The following is a 27,995-nucleotide window of genomic DNA, read 5'->3' on the forward strand; positions in this document are numbered from 1 at the left end:
TAGATACTCTTTAGAGTCATAGAAAAGTACAGCTCAGAAATAGGCTCTTCAGTTCATCTAGTTCATGCCGAATTACTTAACTTGCCTACTCCCGTCGAGTTGCACTGGGACCACAGCCCTCCATAACCCTACTATCCGTGTACCTAGCTAAACTTCCCTTAAACCTTGAAGTTGAGCTCGCACGGACCACTTGTGATGGCAACTCATTCCACACTCTCACTCTTTCCATTGCTCTCATGCAATGACTCGAGAAAAAAAAAAAACAGATAGCCAGACACATTGGGATGGGGCACAACATGTAGATCTGCTCAGGTAAAGGGAGGATGAATGGAGTCCTGACAAAGGGTTTCGACCAAAATATCGACTGCTTACTCTTTTCCATAGATGCTGCCTGGACTGCTGAGTTCCTCCAGCATCTTGTGTGCGTTGCTTGGATTTCCAGCATCTGCAGATTTCCTCTTGTCAGTATCAGATGATATTGACTTTGCACTGAGGTTGAAAGATGACAAAACTTGAAGAAGTTTGCGGTTTAAAACAATGGATGCTAACCCAGCTTTGCATCCATATGGGCAAGTAAAGAAGTCTCTTAGAATGTGCTGCTTCTGCCCATTCTTGCCCATATCGCCAGGCCCAGCGCCAACAAGGAAGGCTTCTCCCGCTACAGAGAAAATGTACCTAATCAATTCTCCTAAGTATCCTTTGATGTCGATGACACCTTGTCACTAACCTCTCTATCTTCCTGCACTTCAGCTCAAAGTTATTTAAGATTTAATCCACCAGAGTGGTGCCATTTCTAAACTTGTAGATAGAGCAGCATCTGGCCATGCAGTTACAAGTGTATAGGGCAGGGGTCCTCAACCTGGAGTCTGCGGACCCTTTGCGTGAAGGTATTGGTCCATGGCATTAAAAAGGTTATAAGGAGTAAAGTAGAGGATTGAGGACACAGCATTGTGGGGTAGCAGCCTGGTGAGGAATCTGGAGTAGTATGTGTCAGACATGTGAGAGTGAGTATATCTTTTTTAAAAACTGTATTGTGGTTTAATTTTTACTGCATTATTGTATCAGCCACTGCTCTTAGTTGCGAGTTGATGATCTTCAATAGCATTTTGTTGGTGAGTCTGACCTTGATAAATTCAAGCTTATTGTCACAGACATACTGCATGTAACCATCCAGGCTACTCTAGCTTCTTGCTGCTGCCATCAGGAAGGAGGTACAGGGACCTTAAACCTCTAAAACTAATCTTTTGAAAATTAGCCCTTTGTAGCAGATGCACAGTACAGTGTAAGACAAGGACCAACACAAGTTAACATAATCTTAACATTAACATAAATTCTCGCTGCTGTCCTCAGGAAGGTGGTACAGGAGCCTCAGGATTCGCACCACCAGTTTCAGGAACAGTTATTTTATGCCTCAACCATCAGGCTCTTGAGCCAGAGGGGATAACTTCCCTCAACTTCATTTGCCCCGTCATTGAAATGTTCCCACAACCTATGGACTCACTTTCAAGAACTCTTCATCTCAAGTTCTTGCGCGCTCTCTCTCGCTCTGGCTCTCGCTCTCTCTTTCTATTTCCACAGTTTGTGGACTTTTGTACACTGTATGCTCAAGTTGATGCGGTCTTTCATTGATTCTGTTATGGTTATTATTCGATTATAGATTGATTGGATATACCTGCAAGAAAATGAATCTCAGGATTGTATATGGTGTCATTATATGTACTTTGATGATAAAATTTACTTTACTTTGAACATAACTTCCATATGTGCAAAATAAACGTGACAGTACTAGTGCAAGATTGAGAGAGAGATTTTAAAAAAACATAGTTCGAGGTAGTGTTAAAGATTTTCAGATTGGTTGAAAAATTTGACGGCACTGTGGAAGGAGTCACTGCTGAACTTTGAGGTGTGGGTCTTGGCGCTGCTGTACCACCGAACTGGTGGCAGCATCAGGAGGAGGGCATGGCCTGATGGCAGGGGTGCATGATGATGGGTACCACCTTCCTGATCAGCTCTTGTAGATGTCCTTGAGTGTGGGGAGATGGAACTGACTGAGCTCACAACTTTCTGTTACAAGGCAGCACCACTGCTTCCTTCGAAGTTTGCAAAGATTTGGCATGACATCTAAAACTTCCATAGATGTGTGCTGCAAAGTGTATTGACTGGCTGCATCACAGCCTGGTATGGAAACACCAATGCCCTTGAATGGAAAATCTACAGAACGTAGTGGATATGGCCCAGTCCATCACTGGTAATACCCTGCGCACCTGAACAGAGTGTTATTGCAGGGAAGCAGGGTCCGTCATCAGGGACCACCACCATGTATATGAATAGTATCACCATTCTCGCCGCTGCTATCAGGAGTGAAGATACAGGAGCCTCAGGGCCCACACCACCAGGTTCAGGTTCATGACAGTTATTGCTCCTCAATCATCAGGCTCTTGGACCAGAGGGGATAACTTCACTTACTCCATTACCGAACTGTTCCCGCAACCTATGGACTCACTACCAAGCAACACACATCAAAGTTGCTGGTGAACGCAGCAGGCCAGGCAGCATCTCTAGGAAGAGGCACAGTTGACGTTTCTGTGTTCAGTGTTCCCGATGTGGCCTTCTATGTATTGGCGAGACCCGACGCAGACTGGGAGATCATTTTGCTGAGCACCTACGCTCTGTCCACCAGAGAAAGCAGGATCTCCCAGTGGCCACACATTTTAATTCCACCTCCCATTCCCATTCTGATATGTCTATCCACGGCCTCCTCTACTGTAAAGATGAAGCCACACTCAGGTTGGAGGAACAACACCTTATATTCCGTCTGGGTAGCCTCCAACCTGATGGCATGAACATTGACTTCTCAAACTTCCGCTAATGCCCCACCTCCCCCTCGTACCCCATCCGTTATTTATTTATATACACACATTCTTTCTCTCACTCTCCTTTTTCTCCCTCTGTCCCTCTCACTATACTCCTTGCCCATCCTCTGGACTTCTCCCCTCCCCCTTTCTTTCTCCCTGGGCCTCCTGTCCCATGATCCTCTCGTATCCCCTTTTGCCTATCACCTGTCCAGCTCTTGGCTCCATCCCTCCCCCTCCTGTCTTCTGCTATCATTTTGGATCTCCCCCTCCCCCTCCCACTTCCAAATCTCTTACTAGCTCTTCTTTCAGTTAGTCCTGACGAAGGGTCTCGGCCCGAAACGACAACTGTGCCTCTTCCTAGAGATGCTGCCTGACCTGCTGCGTTCACCAGCAACTTTGATGTATGTTGCTTGAATTTCCAGCGTCTGCAGAATTCCTTGCGTTTGCGTTTTTAGACTCACTACCGAGGACTCTTCATCTCATGTTCTTGATATTTATTGCTTTTTTTTTCCTTTTGAGAATGTGACACATTTCTAGGATCGGTAACCAGATGACTTTCAGGATGGTCTTCGTGTTTTTGTTGGATAATTATCTCTTTCTATATTCTCCTCCCTCTCCAAAGTTAACTCCTCCACTTGCTGTGCTGGATTCTCTGCAGTGCGTAATCAGGCAGAGAGAAATTAATGATAGCTTTTCTCGATACTTGCAGAGTACAAATATTGGGCTTGTAACGTAATTAATATAGGGATGGACGATCCTGTCAGATGTGACTGTTTTAATAATCTTGACAACTAACTGAAAGCACAAGATCTGTGTGGCTGCTGGCTGCACCCACCCTAGCAGTCACCTATTCACCAAATTCCCATCAGGAAGGTTTTTTAAAAAAAGTCCATCACCACCAGGATTACAGGCTTCTTTCCTGCAGCTAACCAGCTTCTCAACAAAACTCAGTCACGTGTAATACTCTAACTGGCCTGCTGTTAAATGGTCTTTCCTGTTGTTCTTCTGTTGATAATTATTGAGTCTAATCATATGTTAAAAGTAAATTTTATTATCAAAGTATATAAATGTCACCACATTCATTTTCCTGTGGGCATACTTAATAAATCTATAGAATAGAAACTATAACAGAGTCAATGAAAGATCAACCAGAATGCAGAAGGCAACAAACTGCAAATGCAAATATAAATAAATAGCATTAAATAACGAGAACACAAGGTAGCAAGATAGGCCTTAAAGTGAGATCATTGGTTGTAGGGACATTTTGATGATTGGGCAAGTGAGTGTAGCTATCCCCTTTTGTTCAAGAGCCTGATGGTTGAGGGGTAGTAACTGTTCTTGGACCTTGTATTGCAAGTCCTGAGGCTCTTGCACCTTCTACCTGCTGGCAGCAGTGAGAAAAGAGCATGGCCTGGGTGATGGGGATCTCTGTTGACGGATGCTGCTTTCCTATAACAGTGTTTCATGTAGATGTGCTAATTGGCTGGGAGGGCTTTACCCATGATGTACTGAGCCAATCACTATCTTTTACAAGATTTTCCATTCAAAGGCACATGTGCTCATTTATGTGCTTGATTATTATTGTTTGCACATGTGACCATTCTGCTAATTGTTGATTGCTCATGGCTTGTTAGTACTATTGCCTTAAGAAGGGTGGGAGGCAGCAGAAAGGAAACTATAGGCCTGTTAGCCTGACATCAGTGGTTAGGAAGTTGTTGGAATCAATTGTTAGGGATGAGATTACGGCGTACCTGGAGGCACATGACAAGATAGGCCAAAGCCAGCATGGTTTCCTGAAAGGAAAATCATGCCTGATAAACCTACTGCAATTCTTTGAGGAAATTACAAGCAGGGTAGACAAAGGAGATGTAGTAGATGTGGTGTACTTGGATTTTCAGAGGCCTTTTGACAAGGTGCCCCACATGAGGCTGCTTAGCAAGATAAGAGCCCATGGAATTACAGGGAGGTTACTAGCATATTTGGAGCATTGGCTGATCAGCAGAAAACAGAGTGGGAATAAAGGGATCCTATTCTGGCTGGCTGCCAGTTACCAGTGGAGTTCCACAGGGGTCTGTGTTGGGACCGCTGTTTTTTACGATGTATGTAATGATTTGGACTCCGGTATTAATGGATTTGTGGCTAAATTTGCCGATGATACAAAGATAGGTGGAGGAGTGGGTAGTGTTGAGGAAACAGAGCCTGCAGAGAGATTTAGTTTAGGGGAATGGGCAAAGAAGTGGCAAATGAAATACAGTGTCAGAAAAGGTATGGTCATGCATTTTGGTGGAAGAAATAAATGGGCAGACAATTCAAATTGCAGAGATGCAAAGGGACTTGGGAGCCTTTGTGCAAGATATCCTAAAGGTTAACCTTCAAATTGAGTCCGTTGTGAAGAAGGCAAATGCAATGTTGGCATTCATTTTTAGAAGTGTAGAATATAAGAGCAGGGATGTGATGTTGAGGATCTACAAGGCACTCGTGAGACCACACTTGGAGTATTGTGTGCAGTTTTGGGCTCCTTATTTTGGAAAGGATATACTTGGAGAGGGTTCAGAGAAGATTCACGAGAATGATTCCAGGAATGAAAGGGTTACCGTATGAGGAATGTCTGGCAGCTCTTGGGCTGTATTCTCTGGAGTTCAGGAAAATGAGGGGGGATCTCATTGAAACATTCCAAATGTTGAAAGGCCTGAACAGATTAGATATGGCAAAGTTATTTCCCATGGTAGGGGGTTCCAGGACAAGAGGTCACGACCTCAGGATTGAAGGACGTGCTTTTAGAACTGAGATGTGGAGAAATGACTTTAGTCAGAGGGTGGTAAATCTGTGGAACTTGTTGCCATGAGTGGCTCTGGATGCCAAATCATTGGGTGTCTTTAAGGCAGAGGTAGGTTCTTGATTACCCAGGGCATCAAAGGGTATGGGGTGAAGGCAGGGGAGTGGGGATGACTGGAAGAATTGGATCAGCCCATGATTGAATGGCGGAGCAGGCTTGATGGGCTGAATGGTCTACTTCTGTTCCTGTATCTTATGGTTTTATAGTGAATTGTTGGTTTCTATTGTGCTGTCCGTCATGGCATTGTCCTGTTGTTTCATGTTCAACATCAAACCACAATCGATTCTGGTATGTTCCACATACTGGCAATAAAATAATTCTGATTCATCCTACAGGGTGTTGTTTCAAAGCAAAATCAAACGGTTGTGCAGCATTAAAAACTGAATAGTGTTTCAAAACTATGTGTTGGCCTTAAAAAAAAGGCAGGATTAGCTTGCAGTGACATTTATCAACCATTTTGATGTGCTGTAAATCACATTATAGTTTCTTATGTCTGTTTTAGGATTGAACTGGAAAAGATGTATGCCAAAGGACTCAACAGGCTAGCTAACAAAGTTACAAAAGCATCCAAAGACATCATTAAAAAGTAAGATATTTATTTGAAAGTTTCAGCTTATTTTTACAAAAATATCAACTAGAAGCTGTTGTTCCCTGTTTGCCTCTTGCATCTGCCCCCCCCATTCACAAAGGTGCTGCTGACTTTTACCTTAACTTTCAGTTTCTAGGCCCTATATCCCTTGATTTCTTTAATATCCAAAAATCTATCCATCTCCTTCTTGGATAAGCTAAGTAATTGTGTCTCTATCGCTCTCCGGGACAGAGAATTCCAAAGATCCAGTCTTCACTACGTGAAGAAATTTCTCCCAATCTCAACCAGAATTCCCTCTAAATTTATTACAATCAAAAATAACAGCTTATCGCTACCATCAAGGAAGAGGGACAGGAACTAAGAGGCACAACTCAACAGTTCAGGAACAGCTTCTTCCTCTCTGCCATCAGATTTCTGAATGAACATTGAACCCATGAACACTACCTCACTACTTTTTTATTTCTGTTTTTGCACTACTTGTTTAATTTAACTATTTATTATGTTTACATACTGTAATTTGTTTTTTTTCTATTATTCCGTATTGCATTATCCTGCTGCAGCAAAGGCAACAAATTTCACGATATATGCCGGTGAAAATAAATTTGATTCTGATATGAACGTAATTATTGCTTAATTCTAGTTTATGTACTGAAAGATTGTCCTACGCCTGGTATTGAAATTGTAATGAAGAAATCTGTTTTTTTTTTTGGCTAAAGATTCTTTCTGTAAAGTGTCAGGTTTGAGTTGGAAATCCCAAGAACTTCAGATGCTGGTAACTGCAATTCAAAACAGAAAATGCTGGCAACTGTCAGCTGGTCATGCACTGTGTGGAATGAGAGAGTTATTGTTTCAAGTGAAAGATCCTTCATCAAAATTGGGAAAACGAGTTGGATTTAGTGTACAGAAAAGCTGGGGTTGTGTTGAGAGATGGTTAGGATAATGGGAATATCTATGATTTTTCTGAGGCTAAGACTGGCCAGAAACAAAGGGTATCAGATTGATTGATGGCTTGTGTGTGCCACTTTTCCTCCGCTCGGTCGACAACCGCATCAGTGCTGCTCCCTGCACCCATTTCAAGCTCATCGACTTCATCAACTTTGCCTCCTACTTCCACCCTGCCCTCAAGTTTACCTGGTCCGTTTCCAACACATCCCTCTCCTTTCTTGATCTCTCTGTCTCTATCCTATCTACTAATGTCTACTATAAACTCACAGACTCTCACAGCTACCTGGACTATACCACTTCCTGCACTGTTACTTGTAAAAATGCCATCCCCTTCTCTCAATTTCTCCATCTCTGGCACATCTGCTCTCAGGTTGAGACTTTGCATTCCAGAACGAAGGAGATGCCCTCCTTTTTCCCTCCTTCCACCATCAACGCTGCCCTCAACCGCATCCTTTCTATTTCATGCACATCTGCCCTCACACCATCCTCCCACCACCCCAACAGGGATAGGGTTCCTCTACAATTTAATGTCAGAGAGACATATACAATATACATCCTGAAAAGAGAGGAACCATCCACAAAAACAGAGGAGTGCCCCAAAGAATGAACGACAGTTAAATGTTAGAACCCCAAAGCCCCCCCCAGCTCCCCCATCCCACGCATAAGCGGCAGCGAACAACAATCCCCCCCTCCCCACCAACAAAACAAAAGCACCGACAGCACCACCGAGCACTCAAGCGTGAGCAAAGCAATAGCAAAGACAACAGACTTCCAGTTACCCCAAAGACTTCGCGTTTCACCCGGTATTCGACATACCGCAGGTTCTCTCTCTCCCTAATAAGGGAAGAGGTGTCTCCATTTTCCCAGCAAGCAGGGAGACATAACAAACAACTTGCTGGTTTACGATGTTAAAAGCATGTTACGTCGCTTTCTTTTGAGCTCTGTGCCTGAAGATTGCAAAGATCCCAGGTCTCCAGGCACACAGCTGTAGATATTTTGACTCCCCCGGCGACACACGGGTCTCCTGTCATGACACCGCCCCTCGATCCGCCCCTCTCCAGAGTCAGACTCTTAGGCCGAGCCTTTGGCGTGCTGAACAACGGCCAGTTATGGACCCCTGAGAGCGGGTCCCATTCCCACAAAGAACCGAAGTCAGTGTGTCACTCCAGGTCAGGGTCTTCAAAAGAACCCTGAAAGGGAAAAATAGAGATATTAAAGAAGGAAAAAGAGCTCTTTCCGAAGATGCAAGCAAAGGAGTTGCCACTAATCCTCCTAAGCTCCACCTTCTTTTCCTCACCTACCACAAAACAAGTCTCTGCGTACAGCACATAACCCTCCGAAATATCCACTATCTCCAACAGGATCCCACCACGAAACACATCCCCTCCCCCCCCCCCCCCCCCCCCCACTTTCTGCTTTCCACAGGGATCACTCCCCAAGTGACTCCCTTGTCCATTTGTCCCTCCCCACTGATCTCCCTCTCCCTCCTGGCACTTATCTTCGCAAACACAACAAGTGCTACACCTGACCCATGCCTCCTCCCTTACTGCTATTCCGGGCCCCAAGCAGTCCTTCCAGGTGAGGCAACACTTCACCTTTGGGTCTGTTGGGGTCATCTACTTTATCCGGTGCTCCTGTTGTGGCCTCCTGTGTATCGACGTAGATTGGGAGACCACTTCGCCGAGCACCTGCACTCCATCCATCAGAAAAAGTGGGATCTCCCAGTAGCCACCCATTTTAATTTCACTTCCCATTCTGACATCAATCCATGGCCTCCTCTACTGTCACAATGAGGCCATAGGTTGGAGGAGCATTCTGTCTGGGTTGCCTCCAACCTGATGTTATAGAATTCAATATTGAGTCAAAAGTCTACAACCAGGCCAGATGTAAGAAAGTTTGCCACCTCTACATCTTCAAGTTTGCCTTGGAGCTGATTGTAACAGTGCAGGAGGCCACAGACCAGTGGTCTGAGTGGGAGTGTGATGGAAAAGTTGATATTTCTGTTGTCTGCCACTTGAGATCACCCCTGTGGAACAAGTGCAGATACTCTACAAAACATTCACTCATTCCATACTTTAATTTCTTCAATGTACAGTACTGTGCAAAAGTCACAGAGTCATAGGAAAGTACAGCACAGACCAGGCCATTTGGCCCATCTAGTCCATGCCAAAACCATTTAAGCTGCCTACTTCCATTGACCATAGCCCTCCATCTCCCTACCATCCATGTATCTATTCAAACTTCGATTAAGTATTGAAATCGAGCTTGCATGCACCACTTGTGCTGGCAGCTTGTTCCATACTCTCACTACCCTCTGAGTGAGAAGCTTCCTCTCACGTTCTTCTTAAACTTTCACCTTTCATCCTTAACCCTTGAGCTCCAGTTGTAGTCCCACCCAACCCCAGTGGAAAGGAAGAAAAGAGAAATCTGCAGATGCTGGAAATCCAAGCAACACACACAGCATGCTAGAGGACTCAGCAGGCCAGGCAGCTTCTATGGAAAAGAATAAACACTCAATGTTTTTGTCTTGAGACCCTTCATCAGGACTCAATCCTGGAAATGTTTTTGTGAACCTGCTTTGGACCCTCTTCAATGTCAGCACATCCTTTCTTAGATATTGGACCCAAAACTACTCACAGTACTTGCTCTAAGTGAGGCTCACCAGTGCTTTAGTTAAACGTTGACATTATAATCTGTCAGATTGTCTTTCCCAATTGTTTATGAAGTTAAATCAGATACTGTCTCTGGTAGAATGAGGATAAATGGTCAAGATTCTTGACGAAGTGGAGGAGCTATCAAAATGCTAACTGCATTGGAAATAGTCTACTTGGAGCATAGAAGAGGCCACAGGGAACAGGCCACTCTGCCCACAGTGTTGCGCTACACCAGCTAAAAAGCAAATCAAACACCCAAACATTAATCCCTCCTACCTACACCATGTCTATATCCCTCCATTTTCCTCACATTCATGTGCCTATCTAAATGTCTCTAAAAACCTCTAATGTATTTGCCTCTTTCACCATATCAGGCAGTGCATTCCAGACATCCACCACTCTCTAAGTTTAAAAAAAACTTACCCCTCTCATCCCCTCTGAACCCACCTCCTCTCTCCCTCAGCGCCTCCTCTCTGGTATTACACATTTCAGCCTTGGGGAACAGATACCCTCTGTCCACTCTATCTATACCTTTCATAATCTTTATATACCAAATAATGGCCAGATGTCAATTGAGATTCAAGGAATGGTGTCTCGGGTGGGAATTAATGACGTTAGAAGGGGAAGGGATAACATTGTAGAGAAAAATTGGCAATGTTACTATCTCCATAGAAACTAATACCCTTCGGACAAAACAGTCTAGTCATTTTCAGGTTTTGAAATTTCTGTGGAAATTCAGTGAGTTGGCAGAATTTCAGTGAAATGTACTTGTTAGTACAAAAATCTCAGCTGGAAATTACTGGAAATTCCAATTGTACTGGAATGTCCGAAGTACTGCAATTCCTGAGGTACAATCACGTTATAATTGTTATGGAAACTCTGTTCTTGATCCTTTAACTTTCCTTTTGCAGCTCTATTTTTGAAGGATGGAATTGTATTTCTCAAGAAATGGCATACACTGCAGATCTGCACACGTGAGTTTAACGTGGGTCTCTGGTGGTCTGGGGGGGTGGTTGTCATAGTCTGCTTCGTTTTTCCTACTTTTCCTAGGTCTGATGAAAAGTCATTGGTCTGAAATTATAAACGCAAGAGATAACTACAGATGCTGGAAATCCAAAGAAACACACACAAAATGCTGGAGGAACTCAGCAGGTCAGGTAGCATCCATGAATAAACAGTTGGAGTTCCAAGCTGAGACCCTTCTTCGGGACTGGAAAGGAAGGGGGGGAGATGCCAGAATAAAAAGATGGGGGAGGGGAATTTACGATGTAGAGGAGGCCGCATCGAGGACACCAGACACAATAGACAACCCCAGCAGATTTGCAGGTGAAGTGTTGCCTCACCTTTTTGTGGCCCTGAATGACCTGAAGCATTAACTTTGTTTCTTTCTTTACAGCTTGATTATTACGAGCAACTTCTGCTTTAACTTTGTATTTCCAGCAAAAAATTACTTTGTTTGTCACTTGTATCAATATGTTTTAACTACTGCTTTGAAGTTTTTATTATATAATCATCATCACAATGTCATTTTGTGCCGTGTCGTGTGACGTGCTAATCATAGTTTTGGCCGTAATTGTTCTTAGCAAATTTTTCTACAGAAGTGGTTTGCCATTGCCTTCTTCTGGGCAGTGTCTTTACAAGACGGGTGATCCCAGCCATTATCAATACTCTTCAGAGATTGTCTGCCTGGTGTCTGTGGTCGCATAACCAGGACTTGTGATGTGCACCAGCTGCTCATCCGACCATCCACCACCAGCTCCCATGGCTTCACGTGACCCTGATCGGGCGGGGTAGGGGTTGGGGGGTGCTAAGTAGGTGCTACACCTTGCCCAAGGGTGAACTGCCAACCAGCAGAGGGAAGGAGTGCCTTACACCTCCTTTGGTAGAGACGTATTTCTCACCACCGCCCCCCCCAAACATGAGTAATCTGCTGAAAAGCAGACCAGTGTTTAGAGAGTACAGGAGTTGAAATTAGTCCTTGGTGCACTGTGGTATGCCTGGGACATAACGCTGATTTCAATGATGACATTTTGGAAGCAAAGGAATTGACCTTCAAAAGTGGGACATGCCATTACTCTGTCACCCCTTTAGCAAATCAGGTAATCAACGGTGAATGTCTCTCCCCTTAACTGCGGAATATCAGTGAAATTTCAATCAGTTTTGAAATGCTTCTGAGAAACATTGATCTGGTGCAGTCACGAGGAAATCTGCAGATGCTGGAATTTCGAGCAACACACACAAAAATGCTGGTGAACGCAGCAGGCCAGGCAGCATCTCTAGGAAGAGGTACAGTCGACGTTTCGGGCCGAGACCCTTCGTCAGGACTAACTGAAAGAAATGATAGTAAGAGATTTGAAAGTGGGAGGGGGAGATCCAAAATGATAGGAGAAGACAGGAGGGGGTGGGATGGAGCCAAGAGCTGGACAGGTGATTGGCAAAAGGGATACAAGGCTGGAGAAGGGAGAGGATCATGGGACGGGAGGCCTAGGGGGAAAGAAAGGGGGAGGGGAGAAGCCCAGAAGATGGGCAAGGAGTATAGTGAGAGTGATGGAGGGAGAAAAAAGAGAGAATTATTTTTAAATATAATAAATAACGGATGGGGTACGAGGGGGAGGTGGAGCATTAGCAGAAGTTAGAGAAGTCAATGTTCATGCCATCAGGTTGGAGGCTACCCAGACAGAATATAAGGTGTTGCTCCTCCAACCTGAGTGTGGCTTCATCTTTACAGTAGAGGAGGCCGTGGATAGACATATCAGAATGGGAATGGGACGTGGAATTAAAATGTGTGGCCACTGGGAGATCCTGCTTTTTCTGGTGCAGTGTTTCCTTTCTCCACAAGGTGGCAGATTTGGGCTAAAATCCGCACCTTTGTCACTTTATACCATCCTCGTTTTCTACTTTTCATTTGGACAGTCTTCAGAATTTCTTGTAATTTAGAAAGCTTTGTTGTCTCTAACACTTATTCCTTCAGTTGTATTGATGGATTTTTTTTTTTTTTTGGTTGAGAAATATCCACTAACGTCTCTTTGAGTGTAACAGTATACGGCTACTGTTTTCGTCGCTTTGCTTCCAGTGCAGCTGAGGTGGCTCATTTTCAGCAACTTATTTCCTCTCAATTTTCAGGGATGTCTTGTTCTCCATCAGTGTAATGTTCCCTTATTGCCCTGTTTGCTGTAGTATACATGGATCTGGGACCATTTTTTAAAGCTATTCACAGTACGTTTGATATTGAAGTATATATACATTATATAACCCTAAGGTTTGTCTCCTTACAAGACAAGAAACCCTAAAGACATACAAACACCCAATGTGCAGAGGGAGAAAAAACACACGAATCGGGCAAGCAGCAGCATTCGGAACTAAAGTGAGCCCATAAACATGAAGTCCAGACCAGGCCCATCGCTTCAGCCTTGGTCCATCACAGTGGAGCAAAACCGAGATCACAGACCCAAAGCCCTGAGTGGGCCCACACCCTCAGCCTCAGTGCAGTGAAGAGTGGAGCAAACATCGTGGAGCAGCATGCAGATCCAGCCCGACACTTGCCTCCAGTCCCAATGTTTAAATCGTCAAACATCGGCTTGTTCCTTCCCCTAAGCACTGGGTTCCGTCGCATCGATACGCTCTGGGCCTGGACCTGCCACCAAGTTCCAGCCTGTACCCAACTTTTCCAAATCCACCTGGCACTTAGATCGGTCCAACCTCGCTCTCAGTGTAGATGGACGGGCTCTGAAATTCCTCCGCTGTGAATTTTTTTCCACTTTGCACACCCTGACTCCTTCTCAACCATGCCTTGGTCTTGCTCCAACCATTTCTGCTCGAACATGATCCATCAAGGTCCACCCAGTATCTGTCTCGTAATTTTCTACAGTGAGGGTATCGTTGATCCTGCTGTCTGCTTTGCTTGAAACCCTTCACTGCAGGCTTTATAACTGTTCACTGCAATTTCATTTCTAAATATAGAGCCAAGCCACAGTCCCATTCGAGGTAGGCAGAATCAGGTCAATTCATGTACAATGGGAATAGGGAACTTGGAAGATTTGAGAATAACTGAATGAATGATGAAATGGCTACAATTTCAAACATGGCAGTCTATTTGAGATTTTATTCTACCCTTGATGTAAAAGATTGAATCTTGCATTTCCTCACACATTGACGTCCATCTTGTCGCACATCAGCTTTAATTACAAAGCAAATTTCACACTAACCTATTCAATCACTTTGTCAAAAACATTGAGGCCGCATTGAAAACCTTTCAGAAATCCAAGTGCATTACATCCACTGGATTCCCTCGGATCTGTTCTAGAACTCAAACAGATTAGTCAAACCTGGCTTTCCCTTCATACACTCCGATTCTACGCAATACTAATATTCTTTTCAAGATAACACACACAAAATGCTGGAGGAACTCAGCAAGTCAAGCAGCATCGATAGAACTGAATAAACAGTTGACATTTCAGGTTGAGACCCTTCTTTAGCACCCTTCTTCTTTTCAAGATGATCTGCCTTTCTATCCATCATAGTAGGTTCCTGGGTGGCGGGTTGGAGATGCGCCTCCACCAGAGGAGGTGTAAGGTGCTCCTTCCCTCCACTAGCCTTGGGATATTAGATATTAGATCAGCCTTGGGAAAGGCGTAGCAGCTGCTTAGCGCCATGGGAGGTGTGGATGATCGTGGGAACAGCTGGTGCATATCACAAGTCCTGGCTCTGTGACCACTGACACCAGGCAGACAGTCTCTGAAGAGTATTGATAGTGGCTGGGATCACCCATCTTGTAAAGACACTGCCCAGAAGGCAATGGCAAATCACTTCTGTAGAAAAGTTTGCCAAGAACAGTCATTGAAAGACCATGATTGCCTATGTTATATGACACCGCCCATAATTACGATGATGAGTAGCCTCCAGCATTTGCCGTCCCACTGATCTTAGACTAATAGGTTATTAGTTCCATGCTTTTTCTCTCTCTTTTTTTCTTAAGTAGTGTGGTCATATTTGCTACCTTCCAATCCAGAGGGATATTCCAGATCCTGCAGAAACTTGGACATTTTAACCAGAGCATCTCTATTTCCGAATCTTTCAAAAGATGCTTCCTACTTTCATTCCTAAATGACCTTCCCAATTATAAAATTATACATCTTTAATATTAATCAGTTTGCCGTTATTATCATTTGAGCCAATTGATAGATTTTCTCCACGATCTAATTGTAAAATTTTTGGTATATTTTTCTTTATTGCTGGCGGTTTGATGTTTACTTTTAGAAGCTTTTTGTATGATGCATGGCTCTAGGGTTGTACACCTAATGGGGTTTTTTCCCCACTTTTTTTTTAATTATCACAAAATTTTCTAATCGTTAAGATAATGTTTTTTTCCCTTGAGATATTGTAAGTGTTGTTACTTGGATGTACCCGTGTATCTTTTTTGAATAATATAATAATAAAAAGATTTGGGAAAAAAAGATATTAATCAGTTTGCTTCAGCACACTTCTCAACTGATATTTGAAAATCTTTTTTTTCCCCCCAGTTCCCTAAACACCTCTACTTGTGGTTCAGCTTTGGCCTTTCTGGAAGCGCTCTGAAATGCTTGTTGAGAAAAATATGTTCCAGTTACAGCGTTTTATATGTTAAAACAAATAAGCAAAGTAAAACTAGTCGTGTGACATTGGGCATTGAAGTCAAGGTGATTTTATCTGACAAATCAAATCAAGTTTAATGCTATTCTTATTATTTAATCTAGGACATTAGCCAGTGCCATTCAGGAGGAAGCAGTTAGACCAATTACTAAAATGTTGGATGAGCATTCTAAAAGAAGAAAATCAGTATGTATTTCCTTTTTCTACAGACTGAAAGTATCTCTCTTTATTTTTTTTTGGTGTTGAGTTATTTATTTCTGATTTGAAGTTTGCATTAATTTCTCCATGCTCTGTCCATTTTTGAACTTCAAACTTTTACATCAGATGGACAATGCAGTTGAAAAGTCCTCAAAGCTTGTCACAGGCAACTGGAATCAACAGATTCAGGTACAATTTATAATTATAACATTTGTCTCAATGATGCCCATCTTGCATGAAACATGGCATAAAATCATTTGGAAGTCAGAATGGAAATTAATTCTACTAACATTGTTTTATTTACATGAAGTTATTTATTTATTCATTGAGATACAGCATAGTATAAGCCCTTCGAGCGGCGCTGCCCAGCAATCCCCCGATTTGACACTAGCCTAATCACAGGACAATTTACAACGACCAATTAACCTGCCAACTGGTAGGTCTTTTGATTGTGGAAGGAGAATTTTACAAGCTCCTTACAGGCAGTGGCGGGAATTGAACCTGGGTACTTGGTACTGGAAAGCTTTGTGCCAACCACACTGCTACCGTTCCGCTCCTGTATTGATGAGCGTAATTTGTAAACTGTGGATTCTGAGATTAATAATTCTAAAAAAATACATATTGTCTTGCTTTATCAAATGTTGTCACAAGGGACGGGCAGCCTTGTGTATTCACCACTTTCTAATTCCAAGTATAATTAGTTAGAATGTTGATACATTACAGTGTAAGAAGAAAGTGATGGGACTTACCAAAGACCGTGAAGCTGTATTTCGTGCTGTGGAAAGCAACAAGCAAGTAGTATCTGAAAAAGAGAAAAATAAGGTTTTTGATTCTTATATTTAAAGTGATTAAATTCAGCACCATCTTGTCATTTTCTTTTTAATGACATCCAATATAATTTAAATAATTTTGTTAAAATGATTTACTTAACTTTATTGTTTGGTTATAGGTCTTTAGCATTGAAAGTTTCTGTGGCTAGAAATGGGTCTGTTGGGTCCTGATTATTGTAATCTATATATAGAAGTGGTATGCATTAAAATATAGAGCAGTGTTTCACTGCATCTGTATAAGGAATTCAAGAAATGATATTATATCTTTAGCTGCAGGTCCCATAAAACCTGATTGTCCATTCAATATCTTCATTGGGAGAAAAACACAACTTTTCTCACCTTCATTCCTGATTGTGCAGTATAAGGTTAGAAATTGAATTTATAGGGGAATTGACTGTGTTGACTGCAGAACCCAGTTAGAATTAGGTTTAATATATAAAATATAGTACATTAAATAGGTAGTGCAAAAATGTTGGGAGGAAGTGTTGATGAGTTCAGTGTCCATCAGAAATCAGAGGGCAGAGGGGAAGGAGCTGTTCCTGAATCACTGAGTGTGTGTCTTCAGGCTCCTGTGCCACCTCCTTGCGGGTAGCAATGAGACAAAAACATGTCCTGGGTGATGGGGGGTGGGGAGGGGGGTTCCTTAACGATGGATGCCTTTTTGGGTCATTGCTTCTTGAAAATGTCCTGAATGCTGGGGAGACTAGTGCCCAATATGGAGCTGACTAAGTTTAAAACTTTCTGCAGCTTATTTCAGTCCTGTGCAGTGCCATGCCCCCCACAAACAATAGCAGACGATGATACAGCCAGTTACATTGTTCTGCATGGTACACCTGTAGAAATTTGAAAGTATTTGGTGACATACTAAATCTCCTCAAACTGCGAATGAAATATAGCTGCTGTCCTGCCTTCTTTGTAACTGAATCAATATTTTGGGCCCAGGGTAGATCCTCAGAGATGTTGACACCCAGGAGCAAATTACTCAGTCTTTCCACTTCTGATCCCTCCATGAGGACTGATTTGTGTTTCCTTGTCTTACCCTTTCTGAAGTCCAGTCATTTCTTAGATCTTACTGATGTTGAGTGCGAGGTTGTTGCTGTGACTAGCTGATATATCTTGCTTCTGTATGCCTGGTGTATCTGTGTATGGATGTATAATGAGAGTCAGTCATATTGTGAGTTAAGTTTATTCCATTTTCTTAAATAACTATTCATTGAACTTTAAAATCTAAATACAATATTTACAGCTTATGTGAATTGATGTGAGATAAAAATATTTTTGTTACATGTTGGAGTGATTCTATTTATGTTATTGAATTGTTTGCTGCTAATGGTTCAATTCCACAGCTGCAAAAAAAACTGAAAAAATCAACAGAGATGCTGTCAAAAGTAGACCAACAATATTATGATCTGAACAGAGCCGGTGAAGACGTCAGGTTGAAATGGGAATCTGTGTTTGAACAGTCTTACCAGGCAAGTAATAAGTATCTTCAAAAAAACTGTTGAAAAGATTGCATAATTAATACAAAAACATTATTCAGGAACCAAAAGAAATTTTGAAAGTAAAAAAAAACTCCTACAAAGTAGTAATGGTTACCTATTCATTTCCTAACAGTTTCAATGGAAATTCCATTTTCATTTAGTTCTGCACACCAATATAATTATTAATCATGAGGGACTCTAATTAGCATCTAGGCCAGGCAAACTCTTGAGCATTAGTAATAAGACCATAAGATATAGGAGCAGAATTAGCCCATTTGCCCCATTGAGTCTCCTCCGCCATTTCATCTTGGTTGATCCATTTTCCCCCTCAGCCCCAGTTTCCTGCCTTCTCCCCATATCCCTTCAGGCCCTGACCAATCGAGAATCTGTCAACCACTGCCTTAAGTGTATCCAATGATTTGGCCTCCACAGCCGTCTGGGCAAACAAATTCCCAAGATTCACCACTTTCCGGCAAAAGAAATTCCTCCTCATCTCTGTTCTAAAAGGGCACCCCTCTATTCTGTGTTCTCTCGTCTTAGACTCTCCCACCATAGGAAACATCCTCTCCACATTCGGTCTATCGAGGCCTTTCAACATTTGATAGGTTTCAATGAGGTCACCCCTCATTCTTCTGAATTCCAGTGAGTTCAGGCCCAGAGCCATCAAACGCTCCTCATGTGATAAGCCTTTCAATCCTGGAAAAAAGAATTTTGGGATTGGTATTGTATACATTTCTCTGACATTAAATGTACCTATTGAAACTTATTAAATCGTTTTCATGAACCTCCTTTAAAACCTCTCCAATATCAGCACTTCACTGTTCACTGTTGGGGGAGATGTCTCGTCAGGGGAAGGCAGCAGCAGCCAAGTTCATGGCACCATGGGTGGCTCTGCGGCACAGGAGGGAAGGAAAAGGAGAGCTATAGTGATATGGGATTCGATTGTAAGGGGAATAGATAGGCGTTTCTGCAGCTGCAAACAAGACTCCAGGAGGGTATGTTGCTTCCCTGGTGCAAGGGTTAAGGATGTCTCTGAGCAGCTGCAGGACATTCTGGAGTGAGAGGGTGAACAGCCAGTGGTTGTGGTGCACATAGGTACCAACGATATAGGTAAAAACGGGATGAGGTTCTACAAGGTGAATTTAGGGAGTTAGGAGGTAAACTAAAAAGTAGGACCACAAAGGTAATAATCTCTGGATTACTACCAGTGCCATGTGCTAGTCTGAGTAGAAATAGGAGGATATTTCAGATGAATACGTGGCTTGAAAAGTGGTGCAAGGGGGAGGGATTCAAATTTCTGGGGTATTGGAACCAGTTCTGGAGGAGGTGGGACCGGTACAAACAGGACGGTCTGCACCTGGGCTGGACTGGAACCAATGTCCTAGGGGGAGCGTTTGCTACTGTTGTTCAGGAGGATCTAAACTAATGTGGCAGGGGGATGGGAACAAGTACAGAGAGACAGAGGGGTGTAAAGTGAGGGTAGAAGCAAAAAGTAGTAAGGTGAAAAGTAAAAGTGACAGGCCGGCAAATCCAGGGCAAAAATCAAAAAGGGCCACTTTTCAACATAATGGTATAAGGGCTAAGAGTGTTGTAAAAGCAAGCCTGAAGGCTTTGTGTGTCAATGCAAGGAGCATTCGTAACAAGGTGGATGAATTGAATGTGCAGATAGTTATTAATGAATATGATATGGTTGGGATCACAGAGACATGGGTCCAGGGTGACCAAGGATGGGAGCTCAACATTCAGGAATATTCAATATCCAGGAGGGATAGACATGAAAGGAAAGGAGGTGGGGTGGCATTGCTGGTTAGAGAGGAGATTAACACAATAGAAAGGAAGGACATTAGCCAGGAGGATGTGGGATCGATATGGGTAGAGCTACATAACACTAAGGGGCAGAAAACGCTGGTGGGAGTTGTGTACAGGCCACCTAACAGTAGTAGTGAGGTTGGGGATGGTATTAAACAGGAAATTAGAAATGCATACAATAAAGGAACAGCAGTTATAATAGGTGACTTCAATCTACATATGGATTGGGTGAACGAAATTGGTAAGGGTGCTGAGGAAGAGGATTTCTTGGAGTGTATGCGGGATACTTTTCTGAACCAACTTGTTGAGGAACCAACTAGAGAGCAGGCCATTCTAGACTGGGTATTGAGCAATGAGGAAGGGTTAGTTAGCAATCTTGTCGTGCGAGGCCCCTTGGGTAAGAGCGACCATAATATGGTGGAATTCTTCATTAGGATGGAGAGTGATACAGCTAATTCAGTAACAAAGGTTCTGAACTTAAAGAAGGGTAACTTTGAAGGTATGAGACATGAATTAGCGAAGATAGACTGGCAAATGATGGTTAAAGGGTTGATGGTGGATATGCAATGGCAAGCATTTAAAGATCGCATGGATGAACTACAACAATTGTTCTTCCCAGTTTGGCAAAAGAATAAACCAGGGAAGGTAGTGCACCGTGGCTGACAAGGGAAATTAGGGATAGTATCAATTCCAAAGACAAAACATACAAATTAGCCAGAAAAAGCGGCACACCTGAGAACTGGGAGAAATTCAAAATCCAGCAGAGGACGACAAAGGGCTTAATTAGGAAAGGGAAAAAAGATTATGAGAGAAAACTGGCAGCGAACATAAAAACTGACTGTAAAAAGCTTTTATAGATATGTGAAAAGAAAAAGATTGGTTAAGACAAATGTAGGTCCCTTACAGTCAGAAACAGGTGAATTGATCATGGGGAGCAAGGACATGGCAGACCAATTGAATAACTACTTTGGTTGTGTCTTCACTAAGGAGGACATAAATAATCTTCCGGAAATAGTAGGGGACCGAGGGTCTAGTAAGATGGGGGAACTGAGGGAAATACATGTTAGTAGGGAAGTGGTGTTAGGTAAATTGAACGAATTAAAGGCAGATAAATCCCCAGGGCCAGATGGTCTGCATCCCAGAGTGCTTAACGAAGTAGCCCAAGAAGTAGTGGATGCATTAGTGATAATTTTTCAAAACTCTTTAGATTCTGGATTAGTTTCTGAGGATTGGAGGGTGGCTAATGTAACCCCGCTTTTTTAAATAAGAGGAGGGAGAGAGAATCTGGGGAATTATAGACTGGCAAGCCTGACATCGGTGGTGGGGAAACTGCTAGAGTCAGTTATCAAAGATGTAATAACAGCACATTTGGAAAGCGGTGAAATCATTGGACAAAGTCAGCATGGATTTGTGAAAGGAAAATCATGTCTGACGAATCTCATAGAATTTTTTGAGGATGTAACTAGTAGAGTGGATAGGGGAGAACCAGTGGATGTGGGTTATTTGGATTTTCAAAAGGCTTTTGACAAGGTCCCACACAGGAGATTAGTGTGCAAACTTACAGCACATGGTATTGAGGGTATGGTATTGATGTGGATAGAGAATTGGTTGGCAGACAGGAAGCAAAGAATGGGAATAAACTGGACCTTTTCAGAAGGGTAGGCAGTGACTAGTGGGGTACCGCAAGGCTCAGTGCTGGGACCCCAGTTGTTTACAATATATATTAATGACTTAGACAAGGGAATTAAATGCAGCATCTCCAAGTTTGCGGATGACACGAAGCTGGGCGGCAGTGTTAGCTGTGAGGAGGATGCTAGGAGGATGCTAAGAGAATGCAGGGTGATTGGATAGGTTAGGTGAGTGGGCAAATTCATGGCAGATACAACTTAAAGTGGATAAATGTGAGGTTATCCAGTTTGGTGGCAAGAACAGGAAAACAGATTATTATCTGAATGGTGGCCGATTAGGAAAAGGGGAGGTGCGATGAGACCTGGGTGTCATTGTACACCAGTCATTGAAACTGGGCATGCAGGTACAGCAGGCGGTGAAAAAGGCAAATGGTATGTTGGCCTTCATAGCAAGAGGATTAAAGTACAGAAGCAGGGAGGTACTGCTGCAGTTGTACAAGGCCTTGGTGAGACCACACCTGGAGTATGGTGTGCAGTTGTGGTCCCCTAATCTGAGGAAAGACATTCTTGCCATAGAGGGAGTATAAAGAAGGTTCACCAGATTGATTCCTGGGATGGCAGGACTTTCATATGATGAAAGACTGGATGAACTAGGCTTATACTCGCTGGAATTTAGAAAATTGAGGGGGGATCTTATTGAAACGTATAAAATTCTAAAGAGATTGGACAGGCTAGATGCAGGAACATTGTTCCCGATGTTGGGGAAGTCCAGGACGAGGGGTCACAGTTTAAGGATAAAGGGGAAGCCTTTTAGGACCGAGATGAGGAAAAACTTCTTCACACAGAGAGTGGTGAATCTGTGGAATTCTCTGCCACAGGAAACAGTTGAGGCCAGTTCATTGGCTATATTTAAGAGGGAGTTGGATATAACCCTTGTGGCTAAAGGGATCAGGGGGTATGGAGAGAAGGCAGTTACAGGGTTCTGAGTTGGATGATTAGCCATGATCATACTGAATGGCAGTGCAGGCTCGAAGGGCCGAATGGCCTACTCCTGCACCTATTTTCTATGTTTCTATCAGTACTGTATCATCCGCATAGTGGAGGTTGTTGATATTGTATCCTCCTATACTTATTCCAGGTAGGTCTTGTATGATTCTCATGATATTTTCACTGTACAGGGAGAACAGGTCTGGTGATAGAACACAACCCTGTCTGACTCCTCACTTTATTGGCTGATATTCAATTTCGTTGTCTATCCGTATGGCTGCACTTTGTTGCCAGTAGAGATTCCTGATTATTGTTATATCTTTTCTGTCGATATTAATATCTTTAAGCATTTTCATGATGACTTGGTGTTTCACTGTGTCAAAGGCGTAAACCTCCACTGGTAATGCCTCTGAATTTCAAAAGACTCTGTCTTGTTAGGTGGCATTTGTGCTCTACAGACTTGTTGAAGCCTGAGTAATTTCCAGCACTTGCAGTATACAAGACTTCCAGTATATGAGGAATTGCAAATGTAGCTGTTGTTAACATTGAATGTTCCTGTTTCTGACATGGTAGGTGGTAGAACCCACTTTTTAAATACTTTTTGTAAGATGAATTAATGTAAAGCTAAAGTTGTAGTTTAATCATTTGTACTTCTTAACTTGTGTACTTTTCAGTAAGTGGTAGTTTGTCCCCATTCACTGGCAGAAAGCAGCATAGCAGTTAAAGTAATAGCTTATCACCATTCTCATTTTTCATTGGCTAAGTACATTACCTGCGTGATTTAATTGGGCAATCATTGGTTTATTTTATCGAAGGAACTTCTCTTATCTTGATTATGAAAGTGATGGATGTTTCATAGGTTCAATCTTTAATTTGTATCTTCAGCTTGTGACTGCTTTTCATTCATCTTCGCTTTGTTTCCCAGCTCTTTATTTAGTTTGTATGTTTGTTTGTACTTTAAAATAAACAATGGTTAAGAATTTAAGACTGCTTGCCATTCTTGACTCCTGGATCAGAAAATAAACAGAGATTGTACATAGGAGAAGGTCATTGATAAAACCAGAACTCAGGGTACTACCCAGAGAGGAACTGTCAGAATTGTTTGGGTCAGTGAGGGCTGAATGAGCACAGTTATTCTTCTTTTGCTAGGCAGTGAAGCGTTTGTAGTCATAGTCATACTTTACTGATCCCAGGGGAAATTGGTTTTTGTTACAGTTGCACCATAAATAATTTAATAGTAATAAAACCAAAAATAGTTAAATAGTAATATGTAAATTATGCCAGGAAATAAGTCCAGGACCAGCCTATTGGCTCAGGGTGTCTGACCCTCCAAGGGAGGAGTTGTAAAGTTTGATGGCCACAGGCAGGAATGACTTTCTATGACGCTCTGTGTTGCATCTTGGTGGAATGAGTCTCTGGCTGAATGTACTCCTGTGCCCAACCAGTCCATTATGTAGTGGGTGGGAGACATTGTCCAAGATGGCATGCAACTTGGACAGCATCCTCTTTTCAGGCACCACCGTCAGAGAGTCCAGTTCCATCCCCACAACATCACTGGCCTTACGAATGAGCTTGTTGATTCTGTTGGTGTCTGATACCCTCAGCCTGCTGCCCCAGCACACAACAGCAAACATGATCGCACTGGCCACCACAGACTCGTAGAACATCCTCAGCATCGTCCGGCAGATGTTAAAGGACCTCAGTCTCCTCAGGAAATAGATACGGCTCTGACCCTTCATGTAGACAGCCTCAGTGTTCTTTGACCAGTCCAGTTTATTGTCAATTCGTATCCCCAGGTCTTTGTAATCCTCCACCATGTCCACACTGACCCCCTGGTTATTATGTTTAGTTTTACCAAGGGTTATTTAAAGCTACACTCAATGAAATGCTGCCTTGTTCTCAATAGTAATCTCTCCCATCTTCTCTCTAAAATACAGTTCTGTTGCACAAATTTGAAGCAGGACTTTGAGACCTGGGACAGAGTAGTCCTAGTGGAACCCAGTCTGAGAAACAATGTGCAGATTATTGAGGGTATCACTTTTTAACACTGTTAGCGACCCATCCCAGGTGCTACACAAAGGTGACCTGCAGACTAGCAGAGGGAAGGAGCATCTTACACCTCCTTTAGTAGAGACATTTCTCCACCCCACCTTCCCATGTTATTGCTTTGCATGTTTTTAATGAATTATGTTTCCTATGTTGAGGGATTCTAAAACCAGAAGACAACAGCCTCAGAATAGAGGAACGTCCATTCAGAACAGAGATGAGGAGGAATTTCTTTAGCCAGAGAGTGGTGAATCTGTGGTATGCATTGCCTCAAATGGCTGTGGAGGCCAAGTCATGAGGTATATTTAAGCCAGAGGTTGATAGGTTCTTGATTAGTCAAGGCTTGAAGGGATACCGGGAGAAAGAAGATTGGTGCTGAGAGGTAAATGTATTGGCCATGGAGAAATGGCAGAGCAGACTCAATGGGCCTAATTGCCTAATTTTGCTCCTATATCATATGGTCTTATAGTGTTAATGGTGGCAAACACTTCAGCCATGACTTTTGTACATGTGCTTTATTCTGCCATCATTGAGGATGATGATAGTTTTTAGAGAAAATTGTGCATATTGGCTCACTACTTGTGAAAATATTTCAGAGCTGTGTTTGTAATGATGTGTAGACTCTACTGCTCTGTAGGAAATGTACAGTATACTCCCATAATTAAAAGTGATCTTGATAAAATACTGTTTATTGAGCAGTAATTGACAGGGACAGTCAGGATACCTGCCCTAGTTCCCTCTGGAATCGTGCCATGAGATCTTTCTCATTCACCCATGTGGACAAATAAAGCCTTTGTTTAACATCTCAGGGGAAAGATGACACTTTTGAAATAAGGCCGTAAGATATAGGCCATTCAGCCCATACTGTACCATTCTATCATTGCTTATTTATTGTCCCTCTCAATCTTATTCTCCTGCTTTCGCCCCGTAACCTTTGACGACCTGAGTAACCAAGAAACTATCAACCTCTGTTTTAAATACACCCAATGATCTGGCCTCCACGGCCACCTGTGGCAATGAATTCCACAGATTCACCACCTTCTGGCGAAATAAGCTCCTCTTAATTTCTATTCGAAAGGATGTACTTCTATTCTGAGGCTGTGACCTTCGGTTCTAGACTTCCCCGCAATGGGAAACATCCTCGCCACATCCACTCTATCTCAGCCTTTCAATATTCGAGAGGTTGCCCTCGTTCTTCTAAACTCCAGTAAGTACAGGCACAGAATCATCAAACATTCCATTTGTCTTAACCCTTTCATTTCTGGGATCATTCTTGTGAACCCCCTCTGGACCCTCCCCAATGTTAGCACATCCTTTCTTAGAAAAGGAGCCCAAAACTGCTCACAATACACCAAATACGGTCTGACCAGTGCCTTACATTGTTGCTTTTATATTCTAGACCTCTCAAAATGAATGCTCTCAATGTCAGCCTACTCTTCCGGTCTGTGGAGCTTTAATCCACAACCTCGTCATTCAGAGGCGAGAGTACTATCAATTCAAAGATTCAAAGTGCATTTATTATCAACGTATGTATGCAGTATACTACCCTGAGATTTATCTTTCCCATAGACAGACATGAAACAAAAAAACCATGGAACCGATTCAAAGAAAAGCATCAACCTCTCCATCCCCTATATGCAAGAAAAAACACATCATGCAAACAGCAACAAAAAAAGTGAATAACACAATATCAAGAGTCCAGACATAGTTCAGTTCAGTGTTTGTTATCGGCAGGCCATCCCAATTCAAATTGAAGTCACTAGGCAAACAAGGAAAGGACAGCAGATACCTTTTCTTAAAAGAAATTACTGAACTCGGTGTTTGCATTATAATCAGTAGTTTCATTGTCAGTAGCTTTTCTTCAGATTTACTTAATCAAATGAATTTAAATTTTCCATGCTGGTGTAGAGGATTTTGACATGCCACATGATAGCTCACAGATCTAATAATTGTTACTTTCTTCTTCCTAACAGGTAATCCATGATTTGGAAAAAGAGAAAATAAAACTCCTGTCTAATATCTTAAATAAATACAGCCAGCATATCAATTGCTTTGGAAGAACACTAATAGAAGTAAGGGTAGTATAATCAACTATAAAACATAATTACTGGAGTTAGAGGAAAAACTGCAGTTGAGCAATATTAAGTAAGCAATTTTGAAATCTTGATGTATTTCTGTGAAGATAAATCTTATTTTGTTTGTCATACAGCGTCAAATGCAAATTCATCAAGTTGTACAAAACGTCAGTGTCGATCAGGATATTCGGTCATTGTTGGATAATGCATCCATTTTATCAGATGAAAACAAAATAGGATTTCTACTGACAGATTATTATGTAGGTATTACTGTGATATTCAGTATTAGCATGTATTTCACCATTTTACAGTGCCTGCATTTGTAAATGTGAAAAAAAAAGTTAAAGAATGTAAAAGTTAATGAAATAATTGAAGGGCAGTATCCTGTTATATCATCAATGGACACTAAATAAACCAAAGCTGTTTGGTGGATGAGTCCCAAATTATGGAACTCCTCACATCAACCACTTGTTGGTTCCAGGATGAACCTCATTACACCACTGGGTATCCCAGGAAGTTATTATTTAGCTGTGTATATTTAAAGCAGAGGTTGATAGGTTCTTAGTTAATAGGAGTGTCAAAGATAATGGGGAGAAGGCACTCAGTGCTATCATCCCCTCAAAAGTAATCAATAAGCTTCAATACCTCCTGTGCGACTGGATCCTCAATTTCTTCACTTGCAGACTCCCCAAGTCAGTTCAGATCGACATCTCCTCCACGATCTCCATCAGCACAGGTGCACCATGAGGCTGTGTGCTTATCCCCTGCTTTGCTCACTTTACTCTTCTGACTGAGACTAAGCACAGCTCCAATGCCAGATTTGAGTTTGCTGATGACACCACTGTCAGTGGCTGAATCAAAGGTGACGAATCAGCAGATAGAAATGAGTCTCGAAATCTGGCTGACTGGTGCCATAACAATAACCTTTTACTCAATGTCAGCAAGGCCAGCCAGTCCTCATTGGGGGACAGAGGATCTGTCCTGGGTCGTGCATGTAAGTGCCATTACAAAGAAAGCATGGCAGCGCCTCTACTTTTGAAAAAGTTTGTGAAGATTCGCCATGTCATCTTAAAAGTTTGACAAACTTCTATAGAAATGGAGAGTATGTTGACTGGCTACATCATAGCTTGGTCTGGGAACACCAATGCCAATGAATGGAAGAGTAGTGGATACTGCCCAGTTCACAGGTAAAACCCTCCCCAGAATTGAGCATATTTACATTGAGTGCTATTGCAGAACCCCTACCCCAACCATCAGGTCAACCTCTCTTCTCACTGCTGCCATCAGAAAGCAGTTACAGGAGCCTCAGGACCCACACCACCAGGTTCAGGAAATTATTACCCTTCAACCATCAGGCTCTTGAACTAAAGGGGATAACTTCACTCAATTTCACTTGGCAACAACCTACAAACTCACTTTTGAGGACTCTTTATC

General features: G+C 42.5%; 1 protein-coding gene across 4 annotated transcripts in view; it reads left to right on the forward strand.

The window, feature by feature from the left end:
* The window catches only part of nostrin (nitric oxide synthase trafficking), a 47,766-nt gene that overhangs the window by 9,484 nt on the left and 10,287 nt on the right, over positions 1-27,995 (forward strand). For 2 of the 4 annotated variants that reach the window (XM_072262061.1, XM_072262064.1), the window contains 8 exons: positions 6,194-6,277; positions 10,791-10,853; positions 15,612-15,693; positions 15,832-15,894; positions 16,429-16,527; positions 17,882-18,007; positions 26,460-26,558; positions 26,696-26,821. In XM_072262061.1, coding sequence (XP_072118162.1) covers positions 6,194-6,277; positions 10,791-10,853; positions 15,612-15,693; positions 15,832-15,894; positions 16,429-16,527; positions 17,882-18,007; positions 26,460-26,558; positions 26,696-26,821 — 742 coding nt within the window. Of the gene's footprint in view, positions 1-5,670; positions 5,743-6,193; positions 6,278-10,790; positions 10,854-15,611; positions 15,694-15,831; positions 15,895-16,428; positions 16,528-17,881; positions 18,008-26,459; positions 26,559-26,695; positions 26,822-27,995 lie in introns of those variants that run through there. The other 2 variants (XM_072262063.1, XM_072262062.1) reach the window with 2 other exon arrangements.

Source organism: Mobula birostris, chromosome 6 (genome assembly GCF_030028105.1).
Source record: "Mobula birostris isolate sMobBir1 chromosome 6, sMobBir1.hap1, whole genome shotgun sequence".
In the NCBI taxonomy this organism is placed as follows: domain Eukaryota; kingdom Metazoa; phylum Chordata; class Chondrichthyes; order Myliobatiformes; family Myliobatidae; genus Mobula; species Mobula birostris.